Source organism: Pempheris klunzingeri, chromosome 22, assembly GCF_042242105.1.
Source record: "Pempheris klunzingeri isolate RE-2024b chromosome 22, fPemKlu1.hap1, whole genome shotgun sequence".
Lineage (NCBI taxonomy): Eukaryota > Metazoa > Chordata > Actinopteri > Acropomatiformes > Pempheridae > Pempheris > Pempheris klunzingeri.
The window spans coordinates 10,895,883-10,922,748 of record NC_092033.1 but is presented as its reverse complement, the minus strand read 5'-3'; the positions used below and the strand labels follow the sequence as shown (position 1 = coordinate 10,922,748).

The following is a 26,866-nucleotide window of genomic DNA, read 5'->3' as shown; positions in this document are numbered from 1 at the left end:
ACAACTACACAGGAAATCAATATTTAATTTCTAATTTAAGTTTTTATTTCAAATTATTTCAGATTTTTTGTGTGTTTGTTTTTTGTATGTTGGATAAACCGGAGCACCCAGAGAAAACCAGTTTAAACACAGAGGAACAGATCAGATCCTGACAGACGGATCGCTCCCGTCTGTCAGGACATGAAACTGAACCTCCGTGTCTTGTTTCACGCCGCCTTATTTTTCTGCTTCTTGTTCTTGTACTGGCGGCGGTGTTTCGGTGTTAGAGCTTTCTTGAAGCGCCTCCACAAAGATGGCTGGCCGGTGACTTGGGCCTCCCCCAGTGGGGCGACCTCATCAGTGACTTGGCCCTCCCCCAGTGGGGCGACCTCGTCAGTGACTTGGCCCTCCCCCCGTGGGGCGACCTCATCAGGGACCTGGGCCTCTTCAAGTGGGAAAACCTCCTTGTTGACTTGGGCCTCCTCCTTTGGGGCGACCTCCTTGTTGACTTGGGTCACCTCCAGTGGGGCGACCTCTTCGGTGACTTGGGTCTCCTCCAGTGGGATGACCTCTTTGGTGACTTGGGCCTCCTCAAGTGGAGCGACCTCTTCGGTGACTGGGGCCTCCTCCAGTGGAGCGACCTGGGACTCCTCCGGAAGGGCAACCTCCTCTGCGACAGAAGTGTTCTGTGGTGCATGGAGGTCAGTTGTGATCAAGTTGTTTACCTTTGAAATGGGGGTTTTTCCAATCTGCTCACACACCTGGAGCATCATTGGGTTTTTGTAGGTATCAACTTGTTTCTGCAGTTCATGCGTCTTCAGTTTGAAGACCAACAGAGAGTCTCTTTCGCCTTTCAGCCTTTCTTCCAGGCTCAGGACTTTGGTGACTCTCTCATTAAACTCAAGCCTGAGTTCCTCCAGTTCTTTTTTCAGGAGGTCAGCTCTCTGCCTTTCAGCTTGGACTTGATCTGTGAGATCTTTGATCAGGTCGTTTTTGTTGTTGTTCGACCCGTCCAGGGGCTCGGCTGCGAGGGCTGTGGAGGAGAGACTCTTGATTTCCTGTTTGAGCCTCACCACCTCCTTGTCTAGATCGAACCTCAAGCTCTGCTGCTGCTTCTGTTTCCACTCTGCTTCTTCACGCATGTACTTCTCATTGTAAGAAGTTTGCTGCTCCCTACGTCTCAAACCTCTTTCATAGTGAAGGTCGGTTAGGGCTTTCTGCAGACGCTGGTGCAGAGGTGGATTCCTCCCCCAGTAGTATGGAGATGACTGGCCACCCTGGTGGTTCTGAGATGACTGGCCACCCTGGTGGTTCTGAGATGACTGGCCACCCTGGTGGTTTTGAGATGACTGGCCACCCTTGTGGTTTTGAGGTGGCTGGCCACCCTTGTGGCTTTGAGGTGGCTGGCCACCTCGGTGGTTTTGAGATGACCGGGAATCCCAGTAGTATTGAGATGACTGGCCACCCCGGTGGTTTCGAGATGACTGGGAATCCCAGTAGTACTGAGATGACTGGCCACCCCGGTGGTTTTGAGGTTGGCCGCCACCCCGGTGGTTTTGAGGTGGCTGGCCATCCCCGTTGATTTCAGGTTGCTGGCCATCCCCGTTGTTTTGAGGTGGCTGCTCCCTCTGGGTGTTTTCATGAGGCTCTCTTGTATCCATTGGAGCAGGAGAGACCTCATTGGACTCCCAATCCATATTTTCGACAGCGCTGCTGCCATCAACAGGTAGTGTAGCTAGTAACTCCTGTTTTTCGTCCTCCAACTCCATGATCTCTCCCCAGGTGAGACCCGCAGGCAGCATTGCCTCGACTGGACTACTGTTGGCTTTCATTGATCTTCTTAATGGAACCGATCGCAGTTGTAACGGGTTTTCAATGGTTGTTGAAGTGTTCTTCGAACGGTGGTGTGTCTCGGATGTGTGGTGAACGTGTATCTCTCTCTGTCTATCTCCCTCGGCTCAGTTTGGGTTCCGTCTCTATTTATATCGATTCAACATTCTGGAAGCCTCTGAGGTCATCAGTGACACCCTCAGCCAACATTCTGGTTACTTACAAACTTGTTTTTGTTTGAAAAATAGTTTTTCCAGTATTGTTCATCACATAGAAATATCTCAAGACAAGATATCTCAAGATATCTTGTGTATATGTCAATGGTTGCAGGAGTCCTTTAGCAGTTTCTGAGAGCTCTGGAAGTGGCTCTGCTATGACTTTTCATATCCGAAACTTTAAAAATGTCCGATTTATTTATTTCCTCATAGAAATGAATGTGAGAAATTTTCAACATTCCCATTTCTTCACCCGACTTCTAGCCCTCACAGCTCCTTCATGCTTTTAGCTAGAAACTCCATTGAAGCTTTAAAACGTTCATCATCTCTCCCTCTTTCAGCACATACCTCTACCTCCTTTGTGCCATTCACCACTTCATCACAGTCGTCTTTTAAAACATTTTTAAACTTTTTCTCATTTTACATGAGTGTGTATGTGGCCGCGCTAGAGTGGGTGACGTCATCGCTAGAGTGTGGAGGAGCGGAAAAATCACATGAAACTTTTGTCTTTAACTCGCTGGTTTGGCCGAACTGTTTCACCCACAGTCACAGTTTATCACTCAAAATGTAGCTTAAGTCTTTGGACACGCAGTCATGTGACTCACAACACACAGAAACGCACGCAGCACGTCCCACGAGCCACGAGCACCGACCGAACGCCTCATTGACTGCCATGTTAAAATGACAGAGGAGGGAGAGAGAAACACTTCTCTTGCGCTCATTTCACCAGATAGAGACCTCAGATTACATCTACGTGTTCAGGAGACTCTCTTATGTCCACTGGTCTGCACTTTATGGCTGTGACATGGACCGTTTTCAGTAAAACCTGCATTTTCAGGGCAATGCAATAAAAAAAATAAATAAATCAGGGCATTACGGAATTTTTCACCACGACTGAATTTTCTGCAAACTTTCATGAGTTTTCGTGCATGTTTAGGCCCCCAAAATGCAATTCATTGGGGAAAAGGAGGAGGAGAAGAAGAAGAATAATAAGAAGAAGAATTCCTTGCATTTCAACTATGTTTTCGGCCCTAATTATTGAAATTTTATCTTCACTGGAGGAAATATTGGCTCATCCAATCATTGATTTACTTATTCAGTACTTATGAGGTCATAATCACATTGTATAATTATTATAATAGTATGATTAAGTATAATTTGTTGTTTTCTGTAATCTTAGCCAATGGAAGGATGTAGATGTTGCACAGAAGAGGCTCAAGGGTGGAGCCTTGTGGAACTCCACATATCATTTTTTTGTACACGAAGATGTGCAATTGTGGATCAGCACAAAGAATTCCCAGTCCTTTAGATAGGATTTAAACCAGTTAACACTGCACCAGGAAGTCCTACCTGGCTTCCTAGTCTGTCAAGAGGGGAAAACAACCTTTTTAATGATTTTACTTAAAAATTAGGGGTTTGATATGAGTCTATAATTGCTCATTAGTGAGTTGTGCAGGTTTTTCTGTTTGTGCTTACTAAGTGCAGTTCTCAGGGCCTGTGGTAAATAGCCTGAGAGTAGACTTTTGTGTTGAAGTGTTGACTGTTTGCAGAAGATCCCATGCTGTTAAAAACACTTGAAAATGCCTGTAAGTAGAATATCAAAGCAGCAGAAGGGGGATTTCAGATGTTGCACAATTTCTTCAAAGGTTTTATAGCTGATAGGATCAAACTGTGTCATGCTAATTTAATTGGTTTTAAATTGACCCTGATAGCTTGTCTAAATTTCTGAATATTGTCAGTAAAGAATGAGGCAAAGTTCTTGCATGACCATCAACAGCAGCAAATGAGGCATGTGCATTATTCTTGTTTTGGCTATTATATCAGAGAAGAATACCTACCTTGCAGTTCTGAGTGCAAAATCATAAATGCAAAGTCTGTCTTTATGATGTCTTAATGCATCTAGGGATTCATTTACCTTCACCATTTCAACTCTTTTTTTATTAATTTTTACCATCAGTCAAAGTGAATGCAGATGATAGCCACGAGTACAGCAAAGTCATTGGACAAATTTGAAGTGCGCTTTAAGACTGCACCTGAAAAGCACCTTTTCAATAAGATATCTGCTCCCTCATAGAGGAGGTGCAGGGAGACTGATCAGGAAAACTTGGTGAGCTTGCTGGTCTAATCAGTCTCATCTGCTCAGGTATGTCGTCTTTGTTATCAGCAAGGTTGGTGTCACAGAATGTGCTCGGTTAGGGTGGAGGCAGACGACGTGGCTGTGACAAGGGGGTGAATTTAATGCCAGCATTAACCAGCACTTCCATTTTTATCTGTGATCCCCCAAAGGGGTGTGGCAGGGGAGGGGGAGAGTTAAAAGGGGGAATTACGAGACTGATCCATGAGCTGTTTGTCAACACGCTGACACTGAGGCTGTGATGTTTTGTGTTTGTGGTGTTTGTGGTTTGTGGCTGCTGTATGTCAGGGTTAATCAACTTAGGCTTGGCTGATGGGTGTCGCAGACTGAGCTAAAATTGGTAAATCCGTACTTTGACTTCAGATCTGCATGAGATAAAGATGTCATCTTGTCGCATCTTACTTCACATAAGTTTGTTACATGTACTGTCATTTAAGAGAGTCTGTAGCTATCATTTATTTCAGTAGAAATTTAAATGATTTCATGACCTTCAGTTAGTGTGAAAAATCAATTCATATGTTTGATAGACTTCTCCCAAATGTTTAGTAGGAACCCAACTTCTAGGGGACTGCTGGGCTACTGTGTGTATTGAACAGCTTTACTACATCGGATCAAGCCTTACTCCTGTCTCCCCTGTTTCTTTTCCCTCCTATTTTGACATATAACCTCCAGCTCTGCATCTTCTCTTTCATTTCTCTCCCTCCTGTCCCCCTCCATCATTCAATCCTTCATTCTGTCACTCCCTTATTTCTCCAGCCACTTTCCCAAGCTCACATTTGCTTCTCAGTCTCTCTTTCTGCCTGTCATTCACTGTTATGTGTTCCCCACCCCCACACTTTCCCTCAGCCTCGCTGCCATTCGTCAAGCCTTCTTTAGCGTTTCGGTTTTACTGTATTGCTGCAGTTTGCCTCTCCATAGCTCATTTGCCCTTCCACTTAAACTCTGTTTTCCATTCAGTCAGATAGCCCTCTTTGCTATCTTTATCTCTGCTTTTTTCTGCATCTCTCCCTATATTTCAGTATACAGCATATCCCATCCTACTCCCCCAGGTCCTTTTCCCAGCAATCTCTCCCCCGTCCTCCTTACCTCTTCTTCCTCTGTTTTCTTTCTATCCATCCTGAACGCTGGACAAGAAATCGGTGGAGCTGACCACCGGTGCAGCAAGCATTTATTAACAAGCAATTAAACACACCTTAAAATCATGCATGTGGGAAAAGGAAAATTGATTCACCCTTCTCTTATCAAAGATATATTTGTTTTTGCAGATGCATCTCCCCTAGGTACCCTCTGAGAAAGGTGTTTACATTTTATTCTCCTTCTACCTGTTAAATCCTTTTCTGCATTTAGACACTGTATAAAGGGCTTCATCGAATATTGAGGTGGCCTATTCACCACGCTGAAATTAAAGCTGAAAAGGAGAGAAAATGTTTTGGAAGAGCTTTTACTTTACAAGCCAATATGAGCTGGTTAAAGACCAAAGCTTTGTCTCAATATAATGTGCTAATTCTAAACAGGCTTTAGATATGCAGTGTGTTCTAGTGGATACATGACAAATTAATTAATGATTACTCAAAATAGTATTTTATCATAGTTATTTGCACTAAAACACTTGATCTTTGAGTAAGCTCTTGCCAGACATTATTGTCTCACAATGCAGAGCACGAGGGAGAATCAGTGGAGTAGCTGCTCACAGCTGCAAAACATTAAAACATGTTGCAGATGGTGGTGAAGACAGCTGGTGGAGAATACAAACAGAAAAAAAGTATTAAGTGTCGGGAAAAACATTTAGCGATTTCTTTGAAATTTAATTCGCAGTCCTACTTCAAAGTCCTAGTTGGATTGATGTTTGTTTGTGCATATACAGTACTTTTTCATGACAAGTTAAACTGTAACTAATAGCATTAATAATGCCTGCATTCGATTTAGTGCGTACAGGCTCGCTGCCATGGGTTACTGGTGTCATCATTAATGTTATTAGTTACACTTGTGTTTTTCTTCCTTCTTAAGCAAGTTAAACTGTCTTTTCTGGAAAGTACATTGGTTTCTTGCCTGCACAGTTTACTATGACAATTAGTACATAGAACATACTGTATACAATATGATAAATACAATAGTAAGGAGGAGGGACACAGCACAAATTGTATCTAAAGTGCACAGATATAATGAATGATTCAGATTCGGTTCTCATTTTAGAAAATATATGATTTAATTGCACCAAGCAACAAGAAAATGATGAACACTTATTCTTATACTTATTTTCAGAACTTAATGTAAATTAAAAAATACTTTTTGATAATGAATTTATAAAATTATATTTTATAAGTAGATACAGAGTATTTAGATACATTGAATAAAAGCTCCTTTCTAGATCTATTTCTCTCCCACCCACTCTCTTCTTCACTGCCTGTCTTCCAGTGATAGCTGGTTGGTAGGAGGATGTACAGAGCAGGAAGGCAAAACACAGCAGGGTTTTTGCCTTCCACTGTTTATCCACTTGAAGAGGTGATAACTTCACACATTTCAGTCAGTCAGTCAATCAATAATATGAACCAGTCTGATAAAGAAAGCTACTGATCTATCTTTGACTATTGCAGAGTTAATTCTGTTCCTGTGACTATTATTGAGACACTTGTCTTCATTTGTAGCACAAACAAACAAATACAGTACTGTGATTGTTTGTCTTGTGTTGAACACAAGTTATCTAAATACCAGCTTCTGGGCTGAGCTGCTGCATGCCACGGCTTGTGTGTGTGTGTGTGTGTGTGTATGTGCGTGTTTGCATACGCATTCCGCAATGAAAATGCAGGTATGCAGAGTGATGCAGCTGCATTTCAGCAGACAGTGAGCTACTATAAGTGTGTACGGTACATACAGTTTGATTGTTCCTTAATTTGAGCTGATATTGCCTTGAGTGACCAGGTAAGAAACACACACACACACACGTAGGCTAGTCAGTGAGGTGAGGCTGTAGACCGATCTGTAGGCTCAAAAATGGATAAGTAACGAAGGTTAAACACACAAAGGACGACTGTAGACTGTTTGCATTGACTGTTTGTTGAAGAAGAAGAGAAACAAGAGTTTCCTGTCTGAGTTGAGCCAAATTACACTTCTGCAGTGTTATTCATCCTATGATTTGGCTGGCACAAATTGTCAGTACATCAATACTCTCATCAGCCCAGCTGATGGTGGGTTTATTTTTCTATCTTTATCTGAAATACGTTTTTGAGAAAACTTAAAATCATACGTGTTATTTTATTTCTGACCCTTCCTCAAACCCTTACTGTATCAGCTCTGCGTTTTTAACACTTCCTTTCGTCTGTCTAGACAAACACACACACACACACATACACAACTGCTGATTTGATTGCTGTCTCTATCAGCCGCGCACTTTTCCCAAAGGCCAAAGACACTTACCTGTCCAAAAACTGGGAGAGATGATGGTGCTCTCTGTTGCCATAGCGACCAACAGGCTCACCTGTTGGCAACGTTTCTCATCTTTAAAAGGATAAGCATGGACAGAGTGATGAAGGTTTGCAAAAGGAAACGCTCGGCAGGGTTGAGAGAAGCACAAACAGAAAGAACAGTGTGTAAATACAAAATATCATGTTGGAACTCAGTAATGCCTTCATGATGCAGTCAAAATGTAATAATTGTTTGTGTTAATCCCACCTACCACTGTTACATTGCTCTGATTATCTCTGAAAATACTGCTTGTGTGACTAATCGGAGCCAAAAAGATTTGAAGTGTATATTTTTAATAGTAAGTCTACATATTTTCCAACTTACGTATTTTTTTCTTACCAGTGAGACTGCCAATGACTCATGAAAATTGATTCAGTGACATATTGTCAGTGGTCAGTACTATTGATGATGGTGCACCAATCAACTAGAAGACAATGCAAGAAGAAAAAAAGTGGCGTTAAGCTGTGAGGCCAAAAGTGGACACACTGTGTATTTATGCAGGTTTTTTAGCCACTTAGTCTTGTTTATCCTGTAAAATGTGGAGGATTAGTCATAACTAAAGAGCTTTCAGCTTGTGTAGGAAATAATGACAGTTTCAGCCTATGTAACGCTTGAGGATGAGTCATGTTTTCAACACTCATTACCTGAAGACTGTTAATGGGCGTTTTGTACTTTTTTAACACAGCAGACATTTAAGGTACAGCGATATTCACCTTCGCCATTCGTTCCACTTTCTCCTACTTTAATCCTCCCACAATGAGAGGAGCTTGAACATCTCCTGCTTCAGTCACTGTGAATGATTCCTGTTAGTCTCTCTTCCTGGGATTTCTCAAAAAAAAAAGCAGTGAAGAGACATCCGCAGACTTATATTTTCTTATAAAAGTCTCTGCTCTCATTATGTAATAGTTTCTTATGGTAATGTGGCTGGATGTGCCGAGGACAGTCATGAAGTACTTGTTAAAACCGGCTGACAATAGAGACTGTGTGTGTATGTGGGGGGGGGTAAGGAGGTGGCAGGCAGCAGGACTCTGTGGTCAAATGACTACATTGTAAATTCAGTGAGTCTGGGGGCACATGCAATCATTCAAGTGACAGTTTTTATTACAAGACTGTAGCGTTTGTGTTGATGTGAGTGTGGACAGGCACTGTGTCTATTCATTCCAGCGACTGCTTGATTGTGAGACTTGTATGTGTGTATGTGAGTGATGCTTATCAGTGGTGAGATTGTTTACATGGTCTGGTACACAATCTTAACACACTGTGACAGGAAACAGAGAAAGAGAGATCTGGGACACACAAACACACACACAAACAAACACATAAACATAAACACGGGCTTCAATTCCGCTGTTTAGAGGATGTTTACTTCTGTTGACAAGAAAGTATACTATGTTGTGTTATAGTTCAATCAGCAGATGACTTGAAAACAATTCTGATAAGCCTCTTCCAGGTTTCAGACATGCATCTCTGTATCTTCTAATCAATTACATAGAAACTGCATAGCTACGTTACACTTTAGACTAGTAACAGCCATGCTGCTGTGTTTTAGACACTGTTCCCATTCATTTGTGTCTGTTCATTCCTATATAGCATGAAAATCTTTGAGCAGCCTGTTGACAGTGGCCAGTGTTGTGTAGTTCATCACTGTGAGCGTTAAGCCTCCATAAACTTATGTCAAAGTTGCATTATGTTTACTTGTCGAATCAGCTTTATCATAAACTGCATTACCATGCAATAATAATGTAGCTTTGACGAAAAGTAACAAGCAAGATGAAATTCTTTACTGTCTTAACCATTTATCTGTGCTTCAGTTCGTCCCTACCAGTCTGTGCTTCGTTCTATGTTATTCCTTACCTGCCGACCTGCCTTTTTGTCTCTCATGCTTAGTTTACACCTCTGCTAATTATTCCAACACCATACATTTTGGCACTTGAAAATAGAAATAAATACAATCACAGCTCTTATCAGAGGAGCTAAGCTACACCCTGAATCTGACTGGAACATATTGTTACTCCTTTGCTACGGTCTTGTATTGAGTTCATTATGAGTTTGAGAGCGGCACTGCTCTGGCAAAGTGTAATTAATTTTCATGGAACAATGAGATGAAATAAGCTTGATCTGATTTTGCATCTTGTGTTCTGAGGAGTACATCTCTTAAAAGACAACTGTTGTGCCCTCAGGTGCAACTTGTTTGCGGTTGTGAACATAAGGCATTCACAAACAGACATGCATGTAGTCAAGATGACACACAGACACACACACACACACAGACGTACATCTACAATTACACTAATATATAGAGAATCAAAAGAGGCTTTCAGCGTCTCTTTCACCCCACTGCACACAGACAGTGAGTGGGCCATGAAAGCATACCCTTAAAAAAAAACAGTAACAACGTCTGCCCCGATGAGTTCATGCATACATGCACAAGTTCAGACATACAAACACAGAGTATTGCACCCAGATAGTGAAGGAGCAGAGGTGTAAAATCCAAGACTTTTATTTTTCCTTAGAGAAACAAACAGCTTTTCAACAGCAAAGCAGAAGATGTATCACCTTGTTCTTATCTTCCTATTTGCAGCTTTGGTTGTTTTGCACTGTTTGTTTTTTAGCCCCATTGCCATCGTCTCTCTCTCTTCTGTTTTGGACTAAGCGTTTTGCTCAACACTTTTAAATAGTATTGGGTGTCTTGTTTGTGCAGTGAGTGGAATTTTCTGATCTTTGTCTTGTAGAGTAAATTCATTAGTTTGTATCTTTCTTGTTGACAGGACCATTTTATGCAAATCTGTTTGATTTAACCGTAATCGGTCAATGTTTTTGTGTATGATCCTTTGCAGACGACGGGCCATACCAGCGAGATCCCCCTCCTCCTCCTCCGTGCTCTTCCTCCGCAACCACATCCAGTGCTCTTTTGGAGGATCGCAGGAAGAGCCACATCCCAGAAGAGTTTGCAGGCCTCCTTCATGGATCGTCCCCAGCATGTGAAACCCCTGATACGCCTTACCATCTTTACAGCCCCAAACCCCGAAAATATGGCTCTACAGATGTCCAGAGCAGCCTGCTGCAGACCCCGGAGTTCAGCATTGTGATCGGAGGGGGACCCTCTCGTGTCTTCTCCAGACCAGGGAGCGAGTCGTTGCCTCAGGGGACCGCCAAGGATCCTGAGAAGCCACAGGTAGTGTACCGGACTATCTTCCACACTAGGGTCAACCAGGACCAGGCGCGACCCAGAAACTGCGAGCAGGTGGATCCACCTCGTGGCTGGTCTACGCTGGGGCGCCCACCCTCCTCCTACTCTGGTCAGAACGGGGAAGTTCCAGACTTACAGAGGACCCAAACAGGAGGCGTGCCCAAGGGCAGTTCATTAGGGGCTGGCTACGAAGAGAGGGCTTGCACCCTGGGGAGGATGAGGTCCATGCCCCGCAGTGTGTTGGACCTGCAGCTGTCCAAGTCTCTGTCCAAGTCTGATTCCAACCTGGTAGCTGTATCCCCTATACAGGTAAGTTGTTTGTGACTATGTTCAATCAAAGTGTTAATGAAAGTATGATTTATAAACTAGAGCCCAGCATTTGTAATGCATTATGAAGGCGACTTAAAACTTTAACACTGTCCTTTACTGTCTCATTCTCCTGAGACACTCATGTAAGAGGCCAAGGATCTCTTCTAAGAGAAATTATAAAAAGTCTCTCTGTTTATAAAAGTTCAGGTCTGCACTAAGATATCAGTTAGCAATGAAAGCAAATCCATTAATTGTAAATATTCACTTGCTGTGGAGGTACTTTGCATCTTGCTGGATCATTCAGAGAGACTTCAGAAACGGCACAGAAACCAGTCCAACCAATTAGATAACTTACTAAACTGGGCCACAGTGCTCCCTGCTGTGCAGCACATTTTATGAGACTTCTTTGATTAATGGTAAATAAATCATAAGCTAAATACACAGTCTGTTTGATGAAAAATGCCTCATTACAGATGAAACTTTGATGAGTGCTTAAAGGACTCTCTAAATAATTAGAACCGTTGAGTTGTCGATATTTTTAAGGTTAAGATGTTTGGCAACCTTTGCATCTCGTTGTCTGTGGTTTGATTATGCTTGGAAAACAAATTGGCGGGTTTTGTCTCATCCAGGAGGAGCTTGGCTGGGGGTCTGGATCTCGGGGCCAGGGCCCTGGAAGTCCCAGCCCAGGAGAGGGTGCCAGCCCGGGTGGAAGACTGGAGAGAACGCCCTCCTTCACTGCTGAGTGGGAAGAGGTAAGATGAGCTTTTCCAGACTTGCATAGCTTTGTACCAGCTTTTGAGGATCAACTGGGATTTTAAAGGAGGAAAGTGGCAAATTTTACAAAAAAAATAGAAAAAAGACGTGTCACCTCAGGTCAGTAAGTCATTTTACTGTGACACTACATGCATTGTCATAGTAACATTATTATTAAGACCAGCATGCTTTTCCAAGTGGATCAACTCTGCAGGGGTTAGTCGAAACCTCTGTCCTCACAGCAGTGGGCCCCCCTCTTGAAATCCACTATGCTACTTTGGTGCAGAAAGGAGCCCATGTGCTAGTTTAACATGCTCCCACATTGATTTTCTTCTCTAACCTAAGCAGCACTGGAGCTGCGGGGAAGACGAGATATAAGAGAGAAAGCAGCTTCTGTTGTAGAGGGTAGAGCGAAGTGGTGGAGGGTGCTGTGGGTTTTGTTTGTGCCTTGGGCTTCCTCGGTATTAAAGGGTCTCCGACACAGACGTGATCCATTGACTGGACACCACTATTGGATTTTGCCTTTTTATAATCACTTGGAGTTACAGGCCCATTAGTTCCTGCTCAAGTGGTCATCATTCACACCACAGACAACGCTCGTTTGCATACTGATGCATATGCGTATTTACATGTTGAAAATGAAGAATCTTATACAGTTGTGTTCTATAATAATGAGGATTACTTCATTAGTCTCTCTATTCTTAAAATAATGCATGCGAGTGAAAGTACATTAGTGCATGTCTGTCCACAATTGCATGTGCATGTTCATTAGTTTCTTAACACGACTCATAATTTGCTGATGGTGATGAATTGCCATATGGAATTTCCCATAATTCTCAGCAATTAAGGTGACCTTTCCTGTTTAATTGCGTGCTGCGGGAGGATGAGATAAGATCGCTTCAGGGAAATTGCGGGGTGATATATGGGGATTTCAGAGGAAAAAATAACAACGGTGCTCTATTTGCAGCACATGCTCAGGAAAGAGTTGCATTATTAGCAAGAGGTGAGTAACGAGCCATGTTGCACAGCAGTCAGTGATCTGAGGATCTCCACACTCATTAGAGCTACAGCCGTAATTGAGGTAGCTTGTGTATGTAACAAATGTGTGCTTTAATCTGGCTTTACCTTGAAAATTGCTGAAGCATCGGATTGTTTGTGGTTATTTGGATAGTAATTAACAGCCTGTAGCCATTCAGAAAGAATTAATTTCTTACCACCAAAGTTTAATCTAGAAAACTACAGAGATGTAGTATGAAGAAAATTACCTTGATATGACAACTTGGGTCATAAATTTGTAGTTTTGTTCATGTTTACATGAAGTCGGTCATTATTGCAAAAGGAACCCCGACAGGGTGATGCAGGACACTGAATTATCCTGAGGGGGAATCGTTTTTCAATAATGACCGTTCGCTGTATATCATTCCACTTATTGTGTTACATCAGTAATTTGAAAAAAGAAATCAATAATTTGATTTAAGATATTGCTAGAAGATGATTTCATTGATTTAAAAAGGCTTTTATTGATTCCCACTATCAGAACAGCGTACATAGCAAAGGTCTGTTATACAGAAATAAAACATTAAAACACCAAACTAGTTACTGATGTACAAAAGGTCGAGGAGCTTGAGCAGACAGATGAACATACACGTTTTAAACAAACCCCCAGTTTAGCCAAACTTATTTGACTAATTTCATTTATATCAAATTATTACTTCTATTAAGACATACAGTATATAACTGTAACCACCAGACAAACCAGACTTTGTTCAGAACAATGTTATTTTAACCAATAGAAATAGTGGACAAAATTACAAAAATGAGACCCAGGTTGTAACAAATTCACACATTCTACATGCATACAAAACATTTTGATCAGTGCAGCTTTAATTGTCACATTATATTTAACAATGTATGGTGACCTTTACATTCCATACTACCTGTTTATGTAGTTACAAAGATAAGGCCACCTTCTCACGGTCTGCCAGCTTGTAAACAGTGTTTACATTTGTCCAACCTGGCCCTTTAAATGCTGGTCTCAGACCAGTCGCAGCGAGGCCAGTGTTCTCTGACCCACGGTGAGCCAGAGGCCCTGACAGGTGGCTGGATGTGCAGACTGCATAGTTCAGTGATTAGCAGCACGTCCAGGGTCAGGGATGACTGGTCGACAGCCAGCAGCCAGACACTAATGAAGCCACTGTAGGTCCCTCCAAACCAGTCTTCTTCGCCCTTCAGCTCTGCTCTGTCTTTAAGTTTCCTGCTAACACATATTCCCCCTCTGTTCCTCCATGCTTTTTCAATTCACAGGGGGAATGACTGACATTCAGCGTGCTGGCTGGCATAATGATCATGTTATGTGACACTTGAATCCAGAAATAGGGGTTAGCCTTATTACTGGGAAATGACTTTCCCTTGCACATGCTGTACAGTACATCTCTCTAATGCTGGTTCTGTCTCTCTCTCTCTCTCTCTCCCTCTCTCCCCCATTTGTTCAGATCGACAAGATTATGAGCTCAATTGGGGCAGGAATAGGCAGTGGATTGGACATCAAGGACGACACGTCAGGTACAATACACACTTATGTATGTGTGAGCATGTCAGTAAACCTCACTTCAAGGAAAATTCTGGTTTATTATAACTTGGACGGTATTTTAGTAGTTTAGAGCATCATTATTAATGATTATGGTAACCTTATACTCACAAAAGCAATAATACAGCAAATTCTTAGATAGCGGCCTACAGGAGACCCCCAAAGGGTAATTGATAAATCCTGGGGTAAAATGTACAAGATAGAAAAACAGAAAAGAAGACATATGCAACTATTGATGACGGGTGGCAAGAAGAAAAAGTGATCAAAAAGGTTAGGATCCGCTGTCCTAGGGTGCTCAAGACAGGTGACATTGGTGACTATGGGATGTGGAGGGGTGAAGTGGCTTAGACTGCGCTGAGAAACAGGTAAGCTAGTTTACCGTCCTTGATGCTCATTGGTTGACAGGAAGCCTGCGAATAGATACTGTAGTGGTCAATGATTCTTTACTGACTTTCAACTGGTTCTTGTATCACCAGTGTGTGGATAGTATATGTGGACAACAAGCTGGACGATGATCTCGGTGCAGGCAACACGAAGGAGGGTTAAACACTGTTCATTCACACATTTTACCCACATTGTAATGATACAAAGCCGACTGAAATTCAGCAACGTGTCCCTTTAATAACTGAGAGGTGGAGAAATGACAAGTGCCAGTTGTCTCCCCGGCTGAACTGCACTAAAAGCTTTCTAGCTTCTAACCAAGAGAAATGGTGGCCAAAACAAACAAAAATCAGAGCTGAACTGTAATGAACCAGAATTATCATTTCATTTGTATGAGCGTGTCTGTGTGACTCTGCTTTTTGAACAAATCCCCTTTTTTTTTGCCAGCTTTTTCACCTGCGCACCTTGAATCCTCCGCTACTCATCTCTGTTTACTGCGTTCATCCCCCCTCTCCCTGTGTTAACTCCCCCATCCTCCACCTCCTGATCCCCTCCTCTCTCCCTCTCTCCCTCTCTCGTTTCATCTATGAATGCAAAGCTTCTGCTAACCATGGTTACCACAGGGAGAAACCCTGTTTGTGCCAAACAAGCCCCTCCACCACACACATAACCACATCACACGCAGACAAACACGTACATATAGATGTGCCTGCATACATACACTCAGTGTGGTGTGTGTGTGTGTGTGTGTGTGTGTGTGTGAGTGGGAGGGAGCTCGGCTTCTTGCAGACAAAGAAGCAGGAGCTGTGTTGATGGCTATTATCAGCAGAGTGAGCCAGATATATGTAGAGAGAGTAGATCGACACCCAGAGAGAAGATAGAGACAGGAGGTAGACAGAGGAAAGTAAGCGAGAGCGCGAGTGAGGCAGAGAGAGAGTGAGGGAATGAGGGAGGAAAGCAGCGCTCAGAGAAAGGAGAGAGAGCGAGAGAGAGAGCGAGAGAGAGGGGAGGCTGCAGAAGCATACAGATGAGAGTGGGAGTACTTGATAAAGAGAAATCTACAGTGCAGGCAGCTCTCGCTCTCTCTCTTTCTCTCTTTTTCTCTCACACAGACACACACACACGCACACACACACATATACACACACACACGCTCAAGGGAGCAGCCAAGCGAGCGCAACAGCTGAAAAAGAAAGCGGCTGCTGTGCTGCGCGCGACAAACACAGTCAGTCGCCTTTGCTTGCGGATCTATACCTCCATCTGTGGTCGGATTTAACCCCAGGACGGAAGCTCTTTTTCTGGATACAACTTCAGCCTTCACCCTCTTCTCATCCTCCCTCTGGCTGGATTGAAAGAAAGCAGCATCTGGACACCTTAATCTACCCTTTGCCTGCTTGCACCCTTGCATGCTGACCCCTTCCATCCTCACCATGCCTCAAGCCTAGCTTCCACTTCTTCCTTCTCCTCCTCCTTCTTTCCTCTCCCCCCCACCCACCCCTCCCACCCCCCCTTCACCTGCCTCCCCCTTTACTCTCCTCCTCCTGCTGCCTTGCCAAAAGACTTCTCAAAAGCATGGCGGGCTCCTTCGACAGCCACTTTGCCCGCCATAACATGATGTGGCAGTGCCAGCTGTCTCAGCCGGACTGCCGCTGCTACCGCGTGGACGGCTACTCCCTACTGAAGCGTTTGCCCCTCCACCCCCTCATAGGTCCCCGCTGCCCGCTGCAGTCCGTGGGCCAGTGGCTCGACTCCATCGGCTTGGTCCAGTATGAGAACCACCTCCTGGCCAATGGATTTGACAACGTCCAGTTCATGGTGAGTGTTTTTACAAGTGCTTTTTTGGAGGACTTTAGGATGTGAAATTTTGTCCTCCCTTCTTGTTCTTTTGTTGTCTTTGCTTTGGCTGTGTTTGCTCTTTCTTCACGATTTAATCGTAATCTCCCCTCTCTGTTTGTCCCACCTCCCGCCAAGCTTTCTCTGCTCCCCTAGGTGTGTAGCGCATTATCATCCCTCATCATTTTCTTTGCTGTAATTAGCGCGACTAGTTGTATCCCCTTCACTCTGATCTTTTTCATTTATTAGATTTCCTCCATCATCATTTTCTCTCTCCGTCTCTCTGTCATTCTTCCCTCCCCATCATCGCTGCCTCTCCCCACTGATGCCATGTGAGGTCCTCCTACGCGCAGAAATCCTACGCCACAACTCCAGCATCAAGCTGCAGACAAATATGCTCATAGTACTTTAAAATGCATGTCAAAACCATGCTGGTTTTGTGGTTTTTGCATACCCCTGTGCACAAATGCACATAGAAACGCAGCCACCTGTAGGATCACGATGCAACCTGATCCTCTGTTTCATCCAATGGTCCCTTCATCCCCTGTGACGTAGGAAGAGAGACTCGCTGGGTCATTTTACATTCAGAAACACTTTTGATGTTGCTGTGGGCGTGTGAACATGTGTGGGTTGGTAAGACTGATAGTACGTGAACAATGAAATGGGAAATAAGGAGGCAGAGGAAAAGCGAAGAGAAGTGAGAGGAACTGCAGCAGAGGCAGAACGGTGGGAGAGGTAGCTGAGGGTTGCTGACTGGATGACTTTATCTGGAGTTGCAGGCTGTTGCTGTAGGGCGAAAAACCTCATATCTCCATTGTTGCAACTTTTCAGGCCAAAGAAAAATGTTTTGGGGTTTATCCAAAGGGTTTTAAAAGCAAAGTACTAATACTATTAAAGTATTATACCCACCAGTAGAGGACAATATGTTTTACATACTTTTACTTCTTTTTCCGCTCCGCTAGCTGCTTTATATATGCACAATTATTTCACTTTGACTTCAAGGAGAGAAGAAATGTTAAATGTTCTTCCTGACATGAGGTCAGCTAACTATGTACAGTATGTAGGTGTAGGTTGGTACAGTATATGTATTTGTGTGTGTGTGTGTGTGTGTGTGTGTGTGTGTGTGTGTGTGTGTGTGTGTGTGTGTGTGTGTGTGTGTGTGTGTGTGTGTGTGTGTGTGTGTGTGTGTGTGTGTGTGTGTGTGTGTGTGTGTGTGTGTGTGTGTGTGTGTGCGTGCGCAGACTGGTCCTCCCCTCAGTGTGACCTGCATCTGCTCCTTTTGGTTACCCTGGCAACAGGAGGAAATCACAGAATCTCTCTGTTTCTTTGTGTTTCTCCCACACGTGCTTAGTGTGTATCTGAATGTTTTTGGACACAATTCACAAGCATCCTTAAGTATTAAATACAAATGATTCGGTTTTTTGGGCAGATCAAAAGTTGCTATTAATTGCGTGTGTGTGTGTGTGTGGGAGAGGACACTCTTGCTCCTCGTGTTTGCTCATCTACATTCAAACATCTCAGATCTCTGCAGTGCCTGATTATCATTTTTCCATATTAACTAGTCCTGTGCTGCTACTATTACACCAGCATGAAAACCGCATCAGTACTCTCTGCATTATGGGTGTATAATAGGAAGTGGATACAGACAGCTCAGCCGTGCTTCCAGTTTTTCTCAGTAGCCACTCATGTTATTGCAATAAAAACTCTGCTGTGGCCCAAAACGCAGTTTTACAGACATCTCTTTTACAGTGGCAGTCTATGGGGGAAATGCTGTCAGGACACCTCCAGCTATAAACATGGTCAATTATTAGTCTTTGTATTGTATATTTTTAAATCATGGAGGTTTAATCTTTGAGTAACTTTTCCAAAAGTCTGAATGACGTCACCCCTGTGGTACAAACCATTCAGCAGTGTGACTTGGCCCAAGGCATGATGGGATGAACACTACTGAACATATGGAAGCCAGAAACTTTTTTTGGCATATGCGCCAGGCGAGCAATTCTTATTGGACTGAATGAGCGCCATCTTTGTCTTCCGTATCCAGTTCATACATCCAGGCTGTCTGCTCTCTCTTTCTTTTTACTGTCCTCATATGCCACTTCCTTTTCATTGCAAATCACGTTGGCTGAGCATAAAAACAAAGTAAAAATGACATACAACTGATTGACTAACAAGTAGTGATATTTACAGTAAATGGAGCAAAACTGCTAGTTACTGATGACATAAACTAAGTGAGAAGAGAAATATACCCAATCTTAAAAAGAGATGGAAAATTCTCGATAATGCGTAATGGTCATTATCCTTTTTTGTACTGATTATTCATGCTTTGCACTTTCAGGCTGTCATATACCATCAACGGTTCGCAGAGATAATCTCTTCCAAATGTTGTCTGTCTCACATTGAATAAAACTTACTTTAGGGTCACATCTGTTTTCTTTAAGTGTCACATAAGCATAATTTTTTTATCGTTAATGTCCCCTGGTGAACCCTCTCCAGACACACACTCACTCACATAGCTGCCATCATATCAACATGCCAACATATTTTACTCTCATTTGCAGCTAGTTTATAGTCGATAACAGTTTTTGGCAGTGCTTCTGAGAGACTTGGGGATTCTATGCTCTCCTGGCCTCGCCCCTCTTGTCTAAAACTGTTTCTCAGTAGCTCAGTCATCTCCTCTGAAATGCCTTTGGATACAATTAATATTGAGAAGAGCTAAGATGAAACAGTCTTGCAAACATCATAGTGACTTCAAAGTCCTTTTTGTGACTGGGCTGCTCTCTTTGTCTTTCTCTGTTTAAAGTTTTTCTGGCGTCCCACTTGCTGAATGGAGTTTTAACCTCTCTCTGTAATAAGTGACTAAACAGGAAGGCAGTTAATGTTTTCCGACCTTGGGAAAACTCTGTTGTGGCTACCGCAAATTGATATTAATGCAGTTGAGTTGCAGGCTTCACGGATTACATTGGTATTTTCAAAGCTCCTCTTTAATGTTGGCTGTGGATTCTTCAAGGAGAGGTTTGGGTCAAATTCATTTCAGCACCACTCAGTATTGGAAATCAAGTTACATGGCAGATTCCAACTGAAACAAGTCAGTGCATTAGAAAATAAAGGCTTTTTATTTTTTTCATTTCAAGGCCAGCTCAAGTTCATCGACATAACTGATTGATTTGTAAATGAATCTGACCTCCAGTCTGATCTGTATTGAAAAGGAATGTATGCAGAGATGCACACAAGCACATAAACACAAACCATTCCAATCTACCGTCACCATTTACAACTCATGTGGTCATTAGAGTGGGCGTGTCTGATCACCTCAACCACACAGTAGAGGACGAGTGCTGATAGATTGATGGACAAATAGCAAAAGGGGGTGGGGTGGTCGTTATGGAGATAGTGTTTAACATGAAGGACACATTTTAAATGACGATACAGCATGCATTTGTGTGAGAGCGAGAGAGCAGCAGACAGACAGTGAAGCTGAACAGTGAAAGGATTGTGTGTTCAGTGCGTCCTCTTAAGGACCAATTGAAATAACACTAACTAAAAGCAGAAGCTGCAAGACGGCACAAAGAGAACCACAGACTCTGAGGCACAGCCCATGTTAGCTTTCTTGCAAAGCCTCATACCTTGTCATTTTGGTTTGCATGCAACAGGGAGGAGTGCCTGCTAATATCAGTTTGCTGGATTGACGGCCAATTAGCTAATCAGCTGTAGGCTGTTGTTTGATGCAGCTACCACCTGGTGGGTGTGGAAACAATGCTGATGAGCGCTGTAAGACTGAACCTAAACAGTGAGGAGCTACATGGTGGCTAGTTAAAAACGCAAACAATGTGCTGAAAGATGCTAAAACGCTTCATAGAGCAGTAGTTGGGTCGTAACTCTCTGTTCATAACTGCTAGCACCTTTCACATCACACATTTTGTCATTTCATCCATAAGAATGTTAATTATGGCAGCTTTTGCAAATGTAAATCACTCTGACATGATTTTGATTGCAAAAAAGGGATGATTAATTATGACCTGAGTTTAGTTAAACATTGAGCTGTTCTCACTGCAATGCCTGGCACTCCGAATGGATCCAATCAGGAGAAAGACAGCCTGTGATTGAAAGCAGAGTGTCGCGTTCTTGCATGTTCAGAACCACTTAACAGTGGATCTTAGGCGTCTTTATGGGACTGGTCTGTAGCAAAGAGCCCATTCACCTTGTTTAGTCCTCCGACTGCAGTCACACTCTCCCTGTTAACACTCCTCATCACCATCAAACACACACTCCTCACTAAACATGGCACGCTTTCATAGCCGCTCAGAGATGTGACCAGAATATGGAATTGGACTGAGGAAGGCTGATGGCAGAAATGAATAGATTGAACATAATTTGTTATAGCTCACTTGAGAGATAAATTCTACAGAAACTCTCATAAGTGTCACATAAACTAATGATTTGTGGATAGTGGAGGCAGAGACACACAAATACTCAGTGGAAAAAAAAGTCATGCAAAACCTCTTTTATCAGGATGCGTTTTTATTTGGTTTCGTGCAGCACAATGAACTGAAATAATGGAAGCCGGGTGATAAAGACAAAGGTTAGAGCATGGTTGGGTTTGTATATAGATTTACAAAAGTGAATGGGGCGCAGTACAACATAGGAAGCAGAGATGAAGAGAAAGCATGTCGAGCAGCCGACAGCGGCTGTGAGCCCAGTGAATTGAATTTGACCCAACTGATCCTCAGAGTGAGGAAACAACATTATATTGAATGAAAAATGTCAATATCCATATTTTCTTTCAAAGATGGCACCTCTAATCCTACTTATGAAGGAATTTGTTATTATGAAAGAAAACAGGCTTATGAATATCAAACTGCCACCAAGCTTAAGTCACTGCTTCTTCGCATATGCAAAAAAAAGATAAATGTAATGCCGAGTTTGGAAAGAAACCGAAATAAAAACTAAACTAAAAGTGCAAGCGAGGACAGAGATGAAAAGTAAGTAGGGGAGAGGCAACCAAGTAATGAGAAAAAGGGGAGAACTTCTTTGATAGCAGAGCAGTGGAGAATGGCGGAGAAATGAGAGGGAGAGAAGGCGAGAGACGAACACAGGCATGAAAGGAACAAGGAACAAGAGATATAGTAGGCAGAGCATGATTTGTAGTACTCACTTAAGCCTGTTGGCACTGATAAAGGCCTTCAATACCATCATTGAATATAAATTTTTCCACCATCTCTGCTCATGGTCCCCTGCCACTGTGCATGAATTTTAATTCCCACATTCAGAGCGTTTGAGACCCACTGTGGTGCTGTTTTAAGCGGTGCGGTGGAGGTATCACAAGCTAACCACAGGCCATCACAATTCGATAAACACTGCAAATGCTAAACACCTTCCGCCACCAGCAAAATGATTGTTAGCATCCATACAGCTGCTGCATACCAAGTGCTTGGGAATTTATCATACATAAATAAAATGGAATAACCATGTTTACTTCTACGGTGCAACATAAACAATGTGGGCATTCGGAGGAAGAACTGAGCCTAGAAAACACGCACATTATTTGGTTTCCATTGCTCATTTATCCTCAAATAATATTGACATATCTGTGTGACATCTGTCCCCCTGATCCATCACACGCATTTGGAAGTGGCAGATATGGGACAGGCTTAATGTGAAGACGGAAAGGGAAACAGGACAGGACAGGTTTGGAGAAAGGAAGAACAAACATTAAAGAAGAACAACAGGGAGCAATTAGTCATGGCTTTGAATCCCCCCACAATCTACTCTGCTCTGACTCTCGGAGTCATTACTCCGCTGTGAAGTTGTACCATGGTATCTCCAACGGCAGCTTTGCTCTGCGCTCTATTAATCAGCCTGGGAGCTGATCTATGAACTGCTCTCCTCTCACAGGGGCCTCGGCGTTCAGGTTGGAGAGCAGAATGTGGAAGGAGTGAGTTTATCCATGGGAATGATCCCAATCAGCCGATGCTGCAGCACAGGGACTGACTAGCAGAGCCCTGGAGACAGAGTTAAACTAATAAGCCTGCAGCAACATCATTCACTTTTTAAGGTTTTTTTTTTTGCTGAAGTATGTTGACATTTTAAGCTTTCATTCATCAAGGTAATGTAACAGAGAACCTGTCAAGGGACATGAGGTATGAAAGACAAAATAAACTGATGTGGAAACCAACAGAGTGCTTGGATTAATAACATGAATGCATGGATTAAAAGACCATGTGTTTGGTAAACAGTAAGACTTTCAATATGGAGCTTGGAGCTTCAGAATAAAGGGGTGGGTAGGTTAAGTTTTTAACCCTCTGGTCACTAGCATTTTAATTGCAGCACTGCTCCCAGAGTTCATGAATAACCTGACATTTCCCTTCACCTTCCCTCCGTGCTCTTCACCAGTTAGTAGACTGGGCCGGTTCAAAACCCTCCAGCTACAATATAAATGTCTAGTAATTAATTTGTGTGACGATCTAGAGGCTTAGCCCGTCAGAGCTGGAGCTCTTAACTAAAGCCACCTGAACAGATTTCCCAGATTTCTCTGGCGGATGCTCTTCGGGGATACTGCAGTGAAAACTAAACGACAGCCGTCTCCCGTCTAGAATTAAAATGTCACAGCCTCGGAGCAAAATGTCCTTTTCGTGGGTCCCCAGAGTCCAGATTTGGACAGAAGTAAACGAGACAGAGGAAAAAGAGGATACCTTCTATCTACCTGCTTTTTCTTCCCCTTTCTCTTGGATGTTTATCGCTCTTATTAGTCGGACAGGAAGGACATGTAGAGGGACTGAGAAGTGTAATCCTTTAATCCTACACCAGAGTGTCTATGTATCGTGTGTGTGTGTGTGTGTGTGTGTGTCCTCAGACTGCCTCCAGGCTGGTCACATAGTCCCTCTCCTACTCTCTACCATGATTTTGGTGATTACCTTGCTTCATTTTTCACTTCCGTCAGAATCTATATTTCTGATGGGTTTTCTGGCTGAGTCGGCCTTTCTCTGTGCTGCAGCTGTCTTCATGCACATCGCATCTCTTCCCATACCTCCCTACATTCCAACTTTCCTCTAATTATGTGTCTGCATATAGACTCTCTTTCTGACTGTCTGGAGGGCAGGTGAAGGTTTCCCACTGGATTAACTTAAGTTATTTTCTTTGAAAGATAAAGGAGCTGTATGTGTGTATCTTTTCTATTACATATGAATATCAAACTTGCCACCCACTACTTTCTATTGGTTCTGTTGTTATTATGTTAAAGAAACCACAGATGACATGCTAAGGCCTGTTTGGTTGTTAGCAAAGCTACCAAACAGCATGTGTTGTGCTAAATTATAGATAGGATGTCATAAAGTTCTACAAAATCCTGTATGGATTTAGTGGAGACTTTTGCTTTGAAAGGTAAACGACTTCCAGCGAACTATTACGATGATATGGGTCTTAGATTGATCTACACTAAAGATTCACTGTGATTTTACATGACAACCTTGTAATAATAATTTTAATTTAAAAGGTGCAGCTAATTAAAATGAGACCCTACCCGTGTTTCTTTTCACTAATTTACTACCACACACATACACACTCACAAATATTCATTTCGCAAAATACATACAAGAACATGTTTTCGGTTTGTATTGATTTCTGGACAATATGACAACTATTTTCACATCTTGGAAGTTTCTTTTGCTGTGTAATCCATCACACATTTTAACTTACACTATTGTAATGAGGTAATACAGTGCAGAGGTTGTTTTTTTTTTTTTTAAGTCTATCTGCATGTGCATTACATGTAAAACTGTACAGCATGCTTTCAAAAATGGCCAGCAATATTGCAAAACACATACCACTTGTAATTACAAAACGAAAACCTGCAAACACATTGATATGTTTTTATTTAGGACATGAATGCTGACTACTGATATTGTATCGTTGTTTTTTGTCATAAAAGTCAACCTACGTGGAGCCACACTGTTGCATTGTTAGCTGCATACATGCTCACCTTAGCTGCTGTTTTGTTCCCCTGCAGGGCAGCAATGTGGTGGAAGACCAGGACCTGCTGGAGATTGGGATCCTCAACTCGGCCCACAGACAACGGCTCCTGCAGGCCATACGGCTGCTGCCCAGGGTCAGTACTGCAGCTAATCAAACACTCCAGCAAGAACAACTCAGACAGCTCTGACAAAACATTCATTACATCTGGGTTTATCGTAATGACAATCCCATGCGAGTTCCAGTTTAAGATGATATGGTTAACATAACACATATGAGAACTTTGTACCCGCAGCTAAGCTGTTGTGTTTGGTATAAAATTCAGCAAATTTTGGAACAAATTTCCTGTTCCATCTGTGTTTCCATGTGATATAACTATCTCTGTGGGTGGATAAGTTTCTCTCTGCATGTTCTGCGAAGGAGGATTCAGGAAAAGATGCACAGAGCTAAATTACTGGAGATCACAGTATCCAAACCACATCAAATTGATTAATGATTCAAGAAACTGCTCATGCTGAATCCACGCCATCTTGCATTGGTAAAATTCATAGATAAAAACACATAGACACACATCAGACTCACATTTGTCCCAGAAAAATTGCCAACAGTTGCTTAAAAAGCTTATAGATAATAGGACCAATGACTGTTGAAATGCTGCAAAAAATCTACACAGACTCATAGGAAAGTTTGTGCACACAGCTGATGTGTGTTAAGCAAGGTCGAACACTTTTCTGTGCGTGTGTGACAGAAAATAAGATCAAAAGTGTGGGACTGCATGGAGTCAGAGCAGTAAAAAGGAGTCTGCAAAAAGAGGACGGAAAGAAAAGGGAGACTGTGAGCTCAGAGATAAGTAGGTTTCATACAAACACCCCAAAAAACTTTGATCTCCAGTCAGCGCTCTCCTCTTCTCATCCCCCTTAAACTTCCCCGAACTGTAAAAAATGAAACCTTAAACTTTTGTCTGCCCTCAGACACGGAGGCAAACGCATGCTCAGCTTAAGGTGGAGGACGTGGGATGTTTGTTTGAAGCACCACAAACTCTCTCAAGCTGTTTTGACTGTCAAAATAAAAGTGAATGAATTATGAAATGTCTGCTATATTTACAAAGTAACTGACTCAAGGCAATAAGCCCTTCCTGTTCATGTCCTACTCTGCCCTTTCTCAAAAGTTAGGTGTGTGTATACTTGTTTGCACTGCAAATAGAAGCACATGGTTTTTGCATCCAGCCTGTAGCTATAAAGTTGTGCTCTGTCTTGGAAAAAAAATCACCCTATACGTGTTGCCTCCCTGCCTCTTTGCTCCTGTACCCTTCTGAAGTGGGAGAAGGCCCAATCCCATTTCCGCCTCTTTGGCCCTACCACTAGTTTTGGAGTGGCCTCGACTGAGTGGTGGCCCTTCAGAACGGAGCTACAAAAGGTCGGAGTTGAAATCTCTACCTAGCGAATGGGTCACCACTTAAAACTAGATCATGTTCCACATACTTTGCACAGTATGGCGGGTGGCGGTATGCACCTGAAAGTTAGTATTGCAAAAAATCGTAAAGAAAATGAACACCAGAGAGGTCAGGGAGCGCCATGTGTGACAGACTTGCTGCTTTGCTCTCTAGTCATGTGAAAGCCCCACAGTGGGGATGCTGCCTGAACTCGTCACCTGCTAATAGTCTACAAAATGACTCCTTTGTCTGGAGGAACAAAAAGAACACGCCACTGTTAAACCTTTAAACTCAATTGCTGCATTTCCCCCCTGTGATTCATTGATGTTTCTTTTTTATTAATATTTTTACACTAGTATCTTGCTAATATATAACTTTTTAAACAACAGCGTATTATGTTAACACAGAAATATTGCTTTCTGACGTGCCAGGCCAACATGAAAACAAAAATGCAGTAAGAACTGAAAATAAACAGAATAGACATTGCCTCAGTTTGCATCACAAAGCATTCTGGGAATTTTTGGAGTCTCCGTTTGGAGTCTGCATCTGAAAACACCCCGTTTGGAGGGCTTGATGACCACTACCGCTCAATCCCCTGAAGGAACGGGACACCCCACCTTGCAGAGGAGGGTTTTTACAGCCAAGTAAGGGAAATGGGATGCATCCATAATGTTTGATGATCCACATGTAGAATTGAAAAATGAGAGGGATGACAGAACATGAAGAGAACGCAGCCGTCAACTATAGTCTAAACAGATTTCAAACAGCGGTCAGGTTATAAGAAATGGGTTTC

The 26,866-nt window shown here is 42.7% G+C and overlaps 1 protein-coding gene across 1 annotated transcript in view; it reads left to right on the top strand.

Annotated features, from left to right (window-relative positions):
* anks1b (ankyrin repeat and sterile alpha motif domain containing 1B) overlaps nt 1-26,866 on the top strand; it is a 205,926-nt gene that overhangs the window by 138,878 nt on the left and 40,182 nt on the right. The window contains exons 14-18 of the mRNA XM_070853570.1: nt 10,458-11,119; nt 11,749-11,871; nt 14,365-14,434; nt 16,549-16,655; nt 24,679-24,777. Coding sequence (XP_070709671.1) covers nt 10,458-11,119; nt 11,749-11,871; nt 14,365-14,434; nt 16,549-16,655; nt 24,679-24,777 — 1,061 coding nt within the window. The remainder of the gene's footprint in view (nt 1-10,457; nt 11,120-11,748; nt 11,872-14,364; nt 14,435-16,548; nt 16,656-24,678; nt 24,778-26,866) is intronic.